Raw genomic sequence first — 12036 nt, 5'->3', positions numbered from 1 at the left:
TTCTTCGACATGTTCAAGATTTGTTCACCACCTGAGGAATACATCATGAACTCGTGCAATGGAAAACTCGTAACTTCTGGTCGACGTGCCTCTGGATTTGTGATGGAATCCTGCGATCGCCATGTTAGCATGTTAGCATAGACTTACCTGTTCTCATTGAATGTGACAATATACCAAACAACAGACAGGAAATTCCATCTCCGGATGTCACGAGATATCATCCACATCTTAGTGACATTAAGCTTGACCGCTTAGATGACCAGTGCCAAATCTTGTTGCTCATCACTTGTTGAGATACACCGCATTCTCGATCAGAAAACTGGCCATCACGATGCACCGATTGGACTTCGATCCCCATTAGGATGGATTGTGGTCGGTGACGTGTGCCTTGGATCTCAGCATCAAAGTAGTAAAGTCAATGTATACAAGACCTTTGTATTATCCAATGGACGACCATCCTTATTACGACCTTGCGAGAACCAACTCGTGATTAAAGATTGCCCTATGCCAAATAGTTGAACCAAGCAACCTCTGGATCTTGATGATAAGACATTTTTACTTACTCCTGACGACAATAAGACAGGATTATCTACAGAAGATAGAATCTTCCATGAGGAAATGGAAAGGAACTTCAGAAAGAACTCGGACGGTAACTGGGAGGCCCCACTTCCGTTTAAAAGCCAGCGCCCACGTTTACCAAATAACCGTTGCATTGTTTTGGACAGAGCCAACAGATTCGATCTTCGTCTTAAGAGGCATCTTGTAAAACAGAAACATTTTATCGATTTCATGCAGAAACTCTTTGATCATAAGCATGTCGAAGTAGCGCCACCTGTTGATGAGGAGGAAGAAGTTTGGTATCTACCTGTCTTCGGCGTATATCACCCTCGCAAGCCAGACCAGATAAAAGGAGTGTTCGACTCTTCGGCTACCTTTCGTGGACTATCCTTGAACGATGTCTTGATGTCTGGCCCAGATTTGAACAACAGTCTGCTCGGAGTGCTCATTAGATTCCGAAAGGAGCCAGTGGCCATACCAGCCGACAAACAGCAAATGTTTCATTGTTTCTATGTTAGACCCGATCATAGAAACTACTTGCGCTTCTTCTGGCACCGAAACAATGACTTCAACGAAGACCTGATAGAGCACAGGATGAGGGTCCAGGTGTTCGGAAATAAGCCATCGCCCTCCGTAGCCACGTACGGTCTACACAGAACTGCATTAGACGCTAAGGATTCCTTTGGACCAGATGTCACAGACTTTGTTCTGAAACACTTCTACGTAGATGACGGTTTGATATCTGTACCCATCGAGAAACAAGCAGTAGACCTGATGAAACGAACTCAACATGCCTTAGCTGTTCATGGTAATTTACGTCTGCATAAGATTGCTTCAAACAGCAATGGTGTCGTACGAGAATTTGATCCAGACGATCTGTCGAAGGAACTAAAGAGCCTAGAACTATCAGCTGACTTACCTGTACCGAGAAACAAGCAGTGACCTGATGAAACGAACTCAACATGCCTTAGCTGTTCATGGTGATTTACGTGTGCATAAGAATGCTTCAAACAGCAAACGTACGAGAATTTGATCCAGACGATCTGTCGAAGGAACTAAAGAGCCTAGAACTATCAGCTAACTTACCTGTACAAAGGAGCTTGGGACTCTACTGGAACATGAACCTTGATACATTTACCTTCCAGATCTCTACAGCCAGAAGCACCGGATGGGACGAGCCACTCATCGATATCGAAGGACATAAATGGCAGACATGGAAAAGGATGCTGTCCGATCTCAAAGATGTATCCATACCCTGTCAGTATGTTCCATGTTCTTTGCAAGGGAATATCCATATCAAGCTACATGTGTTTTGTGACGCATCTGAGAAAGCAATTGCTGCGGTCAACTACATTCATGTGATTTATGATGAAAACAAACACTATGTAGGATTTGTTATTGGGAAGACCAAAGTTGCGCCCCCTCATGGGCATACAATACCAAGACTCGAATTGTGCTCTGCTCTTCTTGCAGTTGAAATCTACCGATTGGCCAATGAACATTCGAACATCGAGTTTGACTCTGTGAAATTCTACTCCGATAGTAGAGTAGTTCTGGGGTATATTACCAACCAGACAAGAAGGTTTTTCATTTACGTTTCGAATCGAGTTGAGCAAATACTCAAGCATTTGACTCCGGAGCAATGGAATTACGTTCCCACAGGACTAAACCCTGCCGACATTGGGACCAGATGCATAGCAGCTAACAAGCTTCAAAGCAGTGCTTGGATACAGGGACCCATTGATATTCTCATGAGACAGTCACTAGAACCTGATGATGCCTCTAACCTGATTACTTGCAAATCTGATGTGAATACCTACCTGTCCGAAGTCAAGCCAGTACCTGAATCTACATCTAAACGAAGTATTGTTGACAGATTTGAGCGGTTCTCTCAGTGGTCCAGACTGGTGCGTGCGTTCGGTATTCTTAAAACTAGAGCACACCAAAGAAGAAAGAAGACGTCAGACAATCAGTCTGTTACCTTCAGTGAAACTGAAAACTTTATCATAAGTGTAGTACAGCACAGCGTTTATAGCGAAGAGATTCGATGTATCAGCAGTGCCCAGGCCCTTCCGAGAGGAAGCACGATTCAAGCACTGGGTCCAGGCGTAGACGAGCAGGGCATCCTACGTGTAGGAGGGAGACTCAACAAATTGAAGTTGGATAACTTTGAGAAGAACCCAGCTATTATCCCATGGTCTCATCACATTGCTACCTTACTAGTCCGTCATCACCATGACGTATTGAAACACCAGGCGCTGTCAGATCTGCAGGACCCTGGATCACTGGAGGAAAAAAGACTTGTAATTTCCGTTATTTACAAATGCATCACCTCCAAGAAGCTGAGAGGAAAGATTGCGGCACAGAAAATGGCTGACCTCCCAGCTGACCGGCTTGAACCTGCACCTCCATTCACCAACGTCGGTGTTGACGTCTTTGGCCCCTGGCAGGTCGTCACTAGGAAAACACGAGGAGGGAATGCATCCTCAAACGATGGGGTGTTTTATTTACATGCTTAGTGACGAGAGCGATTCACATAGAGGTAGTTGATTCGTTAAGTTCTTCAGCATTCATCAATGCAGTGCGCCGATTTACCAGTATTAGAGGGAAAGTTAAGATATTTCGGTCGGACAGACGTATCAATTTCATTGGAGCAACAGACGACCTGAAAATTGATACCATCAGCGTTGAAGAGGACACATTGAAGAAGTTCTTATATGATGCTGGGACAAAGTGGATATTCAATCCCCCACATTCATCACACTTTGGAGGCGCTTGGGAAAGGACGATTGGGCTCGTACGAAGGATCTTGGACGCCATGTTAATGGAACCAAGTAACCGGATTGTTACTCATGACATTCTCTGCACCTTGATGGCAGAGGTGACCACGATCATCAACTCCCGACCATTGACGCCCGTGTCATCCGACCCTGATAATCCGTTCGTGCTAACACCCAACGTACTGTTGACACAGAAACATTCTTCTGATTTCGACTGCCCCGAGTTTGGTGACAGTGTAAAAGACATGCTAAGGTCCGAGTGGAAACGTGTGCAAGGTCTCGCGAACCAGTTCTTGAAGAAGTGGTCATCTGACTACCTCCACTTACTTCAGCCGTGCAGGAAATGGAAGAGTGAAGAGCCGAACATCAAAGAAGGCGACGTCGTGTTGGTGAAAGAAGACAGTCCAAGGAACTGTTGGTCTATGGCAGTTGTGCAGAAAACATTTCAGAGTGATGATACTTTAGTTAGAAAAATTCAGATAAAGTTGTTAAGGAACGACAAACTTGTTATTCTAGTCAGACCAATTTGTGGAGTGATTCCACTGTTAGCTGTGTAGGAAATTTTGTTTTATAAGTTACATGGTTAGTACATGTGGTACTTTTCCATCATTTATTTCATTGTCATGAGGCAAACTTCATTCATGAAATTTTTCAATCTGATTTAAATTGTCTTTATTTTCAATATGTGTAATAGTGATATATTACAGATATCAGGCGGGGAGTGTGTTGTTCAATGTTTTGTAAATATCGTTTTTGTACGAATCAGTTCATGTACGAGTTATTAGAAAATACGAACTCTTCTGTATTAAGAGGTGTGAACTATTTCTTTCATCAATGCTGACTTGAAAGGCATAAACATCTAATAAACATTTTTTTTTTACCTCAGTATAACGATTGTATATCTGATTGGTTCTAGACATTCACGTGCAAGGGCAATATTAATAAAACTTCATATTTCACTGTCATATCCAAACCCATCGAAAGCTATCAGGAATGTTATTCCATGCATCTGACAAATCCCTATGATAAACATACAATGTAACCAAAGGATTAATAGTAAAAAAAAATCCCTTCTATATCCGATTACCAACATAGGAAGAAATTGTTAACATTCACTACGCTATTATTTACAATAGTAGAAAAGTGATAAGAACCCAATGTATTCTAAATTAACACCTATTGTTGGGTATAATAACTAATTTACTACATGAATGTTTGGAATACATATTGATTTATTCCCCCAGAAAAATCGTATCTTCTTCGGAAAATATGATTTTTCCTGGGGGAATGCATCTTCATACCTCCTTTCCTCACAATCATGCAATAAATGATATTGAATGTTTTAGTGTTTCGTATGGGCTATTAAAGTACTTATTATATGATTGCTTAATTCCTAGCCCTCTGATTTCTGATATCCTACAATCTGAAAAAAAACCCCGTTATATTCACCTGCATGTGACTTAGGTGGTCAATATAACTTTTTGATTTGTCCTTCATTAAAATATATCATGAATTTTAAAATTCTACGATTGATGATCATTATTTCTGTCGTCCAATGAAATATCGCATTTCTCAATGTGTTCGGCTATGGTTTCAAAAAGAAAGATGAGATGTTCTTTTATTTAAATATGGCTGTATCAATTCATCGCTGAATCATTTAATAAAACAATTATTGCTGTTTTTCTATCCACACAGCTGGGGAATAATGTACTTCTTGGGCACTGGCCTTTAAAACAACAATAATTGTATAATGTAGCGGTTAGCTCATAAAAAGGGTACATAGTTAACTGATGACGTCTTAAGGTCAATCAGGCCACATCGTATTTTACCAATCTCTATATTTTAATCTAATAGAGAACAAAATAAACAATTAACGCAAAAAATTATGATAAAAAGAAGTAAAATATTTAAACAATCCAACATAAATATCTTTCTGCTTGGTTTTATCATAGACTCAGTCCTAAATAAAATCCAGTAATAACATTGGGATCTTTTTTATTTCTTCTAATAAACATATATTTGCTGTCACTGCAAACGCCATCCACTGAATGAAGACTCGAACAATCCATGGTTAGAAAGTTTCCTCTTGCATTTCTTACTTGTGACATAAGAATTACTTATATTTCTTTTTATTTAACCCAAAATTTTTTTATGTCCCTTATTGGTGTCACAGGTCTTATACGATATAAAATGTATTGACCTTAACGGGACAAATAATGTATACATGTACTTGCTAACGTACATTTGGTGGAGTAGTATCTTTTTAACAATATTTTTTTTCTAATAATTTAAGATAGAAAAATCAACAAATGTACGAGCTTCTATACATATTCACTCTTCCGGCAATAAAGATATCCAAGTGCTTAAGCTCTTTTTGTTAGAGATTGCGGGCTTAAACACAGATTGGCAAGGTACTATATTCACTAAAATTAGCTACCTCCCCTCCTTATCATTTATTCTAAAGAAGGATACAGTTATGCCATTTAATTTAAAACAGAATGCATATTTGTTTTAAAAAGAAATCTAGCACCTCATTTACAGATAAGAATAGTTATGTTTTCTTCTTTTAGTCATCATTTTGTTAATTGTATACCACTTAATTAGTGCCACATGCTACAGCTATGATGTCATACTTATTAATTGCACAAAGAAATGCAATTTTTATCAATTTAATTAGTGTTAGACAATTGCTTTTACCTAATGTATCCGTATCCCATTTTTAAACCTGGCAACAAAAATGGTTATTTTTTGTTCATTTCATTTCAAAACTACACAGGTTGACACAATAATACATATCATATAATTGATGTGTCAGACCCTAAGCTAGCTTGGAATCATAATAGCATCATGTTTACACTTTCCCAGAAAATAATGTATGTTTTGATTGCACTAAACTTGTTTAGTTCTTTTTCATAATTAGTTAATGAATAAAAAATTCATTTTTTTGTGCTTTTACGATTATCGGGCTTTGGCGGGGCGAACCAGATACTTCCGATCTGAGCTATTTTTGACACAGCCCCTCCGTTCAACGCTTCCGTGACCTATTCGGTATATTTTCAACTCGTTCAAATGGTGATATTCGCGAGGCTTGCAGCACTTCAACTCGTTGGATAAAGCAAATATAAAATTACACAATATAATTGTCCTCTATATATCATATTTATATTCTATTTTGATAATATGTAAATGTTTCGGCTCTATTTTAGCTCTATCAAGGTATTTATTCAACTTTGGTACCTTTCCCTCCTTATCATTATTTATAGAAACAATAAAATTATCTAATGGAATTAGAAACAAAGTACATATTTATTGAAATCTTTTCAAAAAAATACAGCTCTTTTAATAATGAAGTAGTTCTGTTTTCTTTTTGTCACCATTTTGTAAATTGTGTGTCACGTAATTATTGTAGCATATACGAGGGTTGTTCGGAAATTATTGAGACAAATCGATTATTTTCTTTTCTAAGTGACGAATTTTGGTGAAAATTGGCATAGACACTGAAGAAACACCAACAAATAATAAAACAAAGTAATATTAAAAGAATATTTCATATTTTGTTTACGACAGTAGATAAACAAGTCGGTGGTCGGGGTACCCGGCGCAGCCATGAACTCGGAGATTAAACAACTTAAACATCTACTTTATACGTGTCCGTAGAATTACAGTTAATGATAAAAGAAATCAAATTAAATATGTTCATTTTGCTATTCTTTGCGACTAACTGTTGATTAAGTTTCACTGATGTTCGAGTTGAAATACGGATATGGTACACATATATATACCAAACAATAAAAATCTGACAACGACTTTACATTGAATTTTGACGTCAAGGCGGCGCAACGAAAACCATTGAACTGGGTGAAATCTCAAAAGAAGACCTTTTAAAGCCACGCAATTGCGTAATAAAACTATACGATGACAAGACAAGGTATAGAACTTCAGTTCGTCATATTTTTTTCACTGATTATTTAACTAGAATTAGGCCAAAGGGATTAATTAACAACTTTTGACACACTAACTGTTGTCAACAGTTCTAAAATATGTAAAAAAAAATGACTGCAGGAGACTTTCACAGTAATTAGACTTTCGGGTAAAAATATCTCGATTTTTTCTCTAAAAAAACAATAATGAGAGAAAATGTAAATGATGACATCTTAAAATTAAAACAAAAGATGAGAAATAAAGAATAATTCTTATTTCAGTTCTTTTGTAAGGTGTTTGAAACACGGGAGCAATAAGAAGCGTTAAAATGACGTTGCAAAAAGTTTGCGGTTGCGCCGGGTTACAGGACGAAGGCACTTTGGTCAGCTTACTTGGAATGATCTATTCATGCCATGAACAAGAAACTTTTCACATTAATAAACTCTATCCTGATTTACGTTTTGGGGAAATTTCAAGAGTTTATCTTTTTTACTAAAAGAATTAGAGAAAATGTCTCAATAATTTCCGAACAACCCTCGTATGTTACAGCTGTTTCTGACATACTCATTTAAATGAAATCCAATAACATGTAATAATAGTTTTAACAATTTTTTGTCAAATTATCTAGTATTAGCCAATTGATTTTGCTCCTGTATCCGTATTCCTGTTTAAAGTGCCAGCAAAAAATGTTTTCCTGTTCATTCTAATTTTTTCTTTAAAACAAAGAAATGTTTGACATAATAAGGCAAATCATTTCATTTGTCATATGGTGCATCAAGCTGGTTTGAAACAAAAATAATCGTGTTTATCCTTTCCAGCAAACGTTAGAAACTAATATTTTTTTTTGCTCTGTATATTTTGATTGCGATGAATTTGTTTAGTTTTCATTTTGTGTCCTTTACAAGCTTCCTTTCCTAATCTTTGAAAAACACCTAATCTATTAGTATACATATATTAAAAGTAAATATTCAATATATATGGGTATGCAAGTGCTTCAGCCAGAATAAATGATGAAACCAAAATTATATAAAGTTCAATCCATTGTTAGGCATTATAATCAGGCTAAAATAGCAGCCACTAACAGCAGCCGTTCAGCCAGTAGAAGCTTACGACCATCAAAGTGCTGAGAGTACTCGAACGGAAAATATATTTTACTCTATCATCGGCATAATATCAAGATGATTCATGCATCAATAATTTGTAGGAACATTGACAACTTCGGAGGCAGTAAATACCGCCTGGATAAGAAATATAAATCCGCCTTGTGATCAAAATCAAGGGAGATATAAACCCTCTGAACCATCTGGTGGTACCCGTACAGCCCAAATTTGAGAACTGGACTTAATAGCCCTATAGGTCTCCTGCACTGCCCTGTAATTCGTTTGATGTACACTTTAAAAAATTGGAGATAACTGCCCACCATTTACCGCAATATCGTTGTGAAAAGTTAAAAAAAGACAAAGTTCTTGTTAGCTAAATGATCACACGTTAATTGAAAGCAGTTCTCAGACGCTTGTTATAAATATTTAGAAAGTTCTTCTACTTAACCCGTGTGTTTTTAAGTTTGTGTGATCAAAATCAAGAGGGATATAAACCTTCAAAATGAGCCCTTAACTCATTATCAACTCTTTTAGAAATAATCTCTTTTTATTATATTTGATTAGTGTTTATTTACTATTTAAGATTTGCAATAGTCAGGTTCTCTTCACACAATTGCTTAAAAAATAAAGTCTATAGAGTTTCGATGTATATGTATTACGTAAAAGAAAACAAAACTAACGTAAAATCATTTGGTTTTCTTTTGTTTTTTTAAATTACGGAATGACTTTGCAACAGTAGCAACACCTGTACAAATTTTTAAACACACACGTATAACCTGGCAATTTGTTGCCGATGGAATTGTAAAATCGTGATAACATAAAGTTATAGCGAGCTGTGCATAAATTTTGTGAATCAAATATCGCTTTAAATAATAAAGCCATACGTTGAGAAGAAATGTTCACGGTAAAGTATCAAGTACAGTTCAACCGATTTATAACTTCATAATCAGCTGAACAGAGTGAATGAAAATTCAGCTAATTTTAAAGTCAAATATCTTGCATACGAGGTAACCTATTTCCTTTCTTGTGTACAGCGGGGGTCATTTTTCTTTTCATGTTTAACATGAAGAACAATAACCCCTGGGTCTTTTTTCTTTAGAAAAATCCTATTTTTGTACAGCAAGGGGGTAATTATTTTACGTCGAAAAATGACCCCTGGGCATTATTCTACGGGGTCATTGTTCTTCTTTACACTGGATCTTCTTTTATCTACTGTTTTGGTTTAACATTATTATTAGAACGGGAATTTCCAAAGAAAACATTGTCAACAAAATATAAAGCTGTGTCTGTTCAAGTCTGTTCAATTGTAAGCTAACAAAATACAACTTTATAAAAATAAAACATGAATAGTTTAACCTTAGAAAATAAACAATACACATTATTTAATACACTATATAGACAATTAAGCGTCATCTCACGATTTCGTCTGCTTTAAATCAACGATCAACATTTACTGGCTGTTCCAATTCCAGGAATGATTATAAAGAATACATGTATATAGGCATGTACACTTTCACGGTAACATGCTGTTTAAATTTTGTAACAATGAATTTTGAATTAACACACTTACATGATCGATCATCATCAAATTGAGCATAGTAAAGCAAAGCAATGAGTAATGCACCAACTCCTTCAGCGCATTCCAAGCGGCAGATTTATTCATGAACATTATAATATGTAATACACAGTAAGTTAAATAATAAGAAAATAATTTTATCTCTTTTCTTGCAAGAGTCTTTCAAAAATAAAATTTACATATCTCAAGTTTTTATGAGATTATTGCAACAAAACAATAGACACTTATGATTCAAACCTGAATATTGTAATTTTATACAAAAGTGTACAATATATAAATGTTCATATTAGTCAAATCAATTTGATATCAAAGTACTCTGAAGTACTGTCAGGAGTTGATTTTATTGATAAGTATCAATTTTAAAATCAACGATATGTTATTTTGCCTGGCAAGTAGTTAATCTGTATTTGAATAACTCACATTTTTATCATATGATTTCTCGAACGACAAGAATTTCGAGAAACCCCAATATGAATCATGTTATGTAATATTTAAAGATCGAACTAATTCGATCAAACTGTGTATCAGTGATCGAAAATTATCTAAAAAATATACACGTCTGGATTTATGTAATGTTAAACTTTAGTCTCGTTCAACCGGACGCTCGGCTGTCTCCGACTACCAATAGAGACTCTCTGCTTGTCGGAGATTTACGGAGACAGCCGAGCCTCTGGTTGAACGAGACTATATTGATCTCTGGCGTAGGAATACAAACAACTACAAAAACAATTAAATTGTTCGTACTTTATAAAAAACTGACTATTTCAATGTATTTATAAATACCGGTACGTTTCTTTTGAAAAACAATGGCACAGCATACAGTACACCGAATTTATCTATTATTTTCAAGATCTACGTCTTGTCAGCGGTGGTGATTTGTGATTAGGTCAAAACACTTTTTCACTTTCGGTTTGCCAGATTAACTGCATAGGAAAGTTGATTAAAATCAACTACCAAAAATACCCCTGTTTATGCATGTGTTAGGAAATATTGGACAACAACTACTGAAATATACAATAGATAAACAGACATTACAATACAAGGTCAAAACCATAACTCATCTAGCTAGTATATCGACCGAACTTTTAAAGCACATGTATTCATTTTTGGTAGATTCAATGTACTCAGTCTATTTTAAACACATGCTTTTATTTCTGGATTTATGCACAGATCTTTTTGACACTCCTTGCTATATGGTGTTCCTCTGTAACATCGGACGTAGAAGGGACAGCCCATGGGGTGATAGTCGAAATAGTCTGCAGTTTTGTTCTTACAGAAGTCGCCTTAAAAGAATTATAAAAATTTTAATGTATTAATAATTTCTTACGAGAGAAATTATACAATTATACAATTAAATTATACAATAACAAATATACATTTCAACTAAGAACATGTACTTACTTTTGTTATCATGATGACAAAAATTATTTGATAACATGCAAAACAATTTACATTATATTTCTTAGGAGAGTGAAGATAGAATATGTTTTATCGTAAAAATGAAAGGACGACCCAGTTTTACGATAGAATGTGTTCCGTGTATTGTCTCTGTAGCAAAGAAAATACGTGTACTACGTTGGTGAAAAAGTGTTGAAATCTTCCATTATATGGATTAAATTTTTTTAGATAAAAGGTATTTACAGTCTCATAAAAGGTTTATTTTGAAGAATTTGATTGGGTTTTTTTTAAGGCAACTTCATAAATTTTCTCAAAAATCGTTCCGGAGCGATTTTGCAATTTTCTGCTACATTACCGGTATATGGAAGGCATTCTAACTGTGGCGAGGGCCTTTCCCAATACACAGTTAGATTATTTAAACTAAAGAAAGTGTAGTGGAATTGATAGCATTGTTGTAGGCTTATAGCTTTGTTATGTAAATGTCAATAATATGGTGTGTCGATGTACCTATTTCGTAAATGTCCGATATGCAATGTCAACCCGTGCACGCACGTGTCAAAGTCTAGTTTTCATTATGTATATAAAAACTATATATTCAAACAATAAAATGATTCATTCGAGATATAAAGGCAGCTGTTTCAGTTCAACAAATTTTTTAATACACAACATTCAATGACGTCATACACAAGTACATATCCGAACA

The 12036-nt window shown here is 35.7% G+C and overlaps 2 protein-coding genes across 2 annotated transcripts in view; one reads left to right on the top strand and one right to left on the bottom strand.

Moving 5' to 3' along the window:
* The first annotated feature begins 1559 nt into the window (after window positions 1-1559).
* On the top strand, window positions 1560-3077 carry LOC128182315 (uncharacterized). Its single transcript, XM_052850898.1, has one exon. It carries the CDS (start codon window positions 1560-1562, stop codon window positions 3075-3077), a length of 1518 nt encoding a protein of 505 aa, XP_052706858.1.
* A 7788-nt stretch (window positions 3078-10865) lies between these two features.
* Window positions 10866-12036, bottom strand: part of LOC128179704 (mucin-3A-like) — a 29018-nt gene continuing 27847 nt past the window's right edge. The window contains exon 16 of the mRNA XM_052847228.1: window positions 10866-11218. Coding sequence (XP_052703188.1) covers window positions 11070-11218 — 149 coding nt within the window. The 3' untranslated portion in view covers window positions 10866-11069. The remainder of the gene's footprint in view (window positions 11219-12036) is intronic.

Source organism: Crassostrea angulata, chromosome 4, assembly GCF_025612915.1.
Source record: "Crassostrea angulata isolate pt1a10 chromosome 4, ASM2561291v2, whole genome shotgun sequence".
NCBI classification, from domain to species: domain Eukaryota; kingdom Metazoa; phylum Mollusca; class Bivalvia; order Ostreida; family Ostreidae; genus Magallana; species Magallana angulata.
The sequence above is the reverse complement of the archived record's forward strand: the minus strand, read 5'-3'. Positions and strand labels throughout refer to the sequence as shown.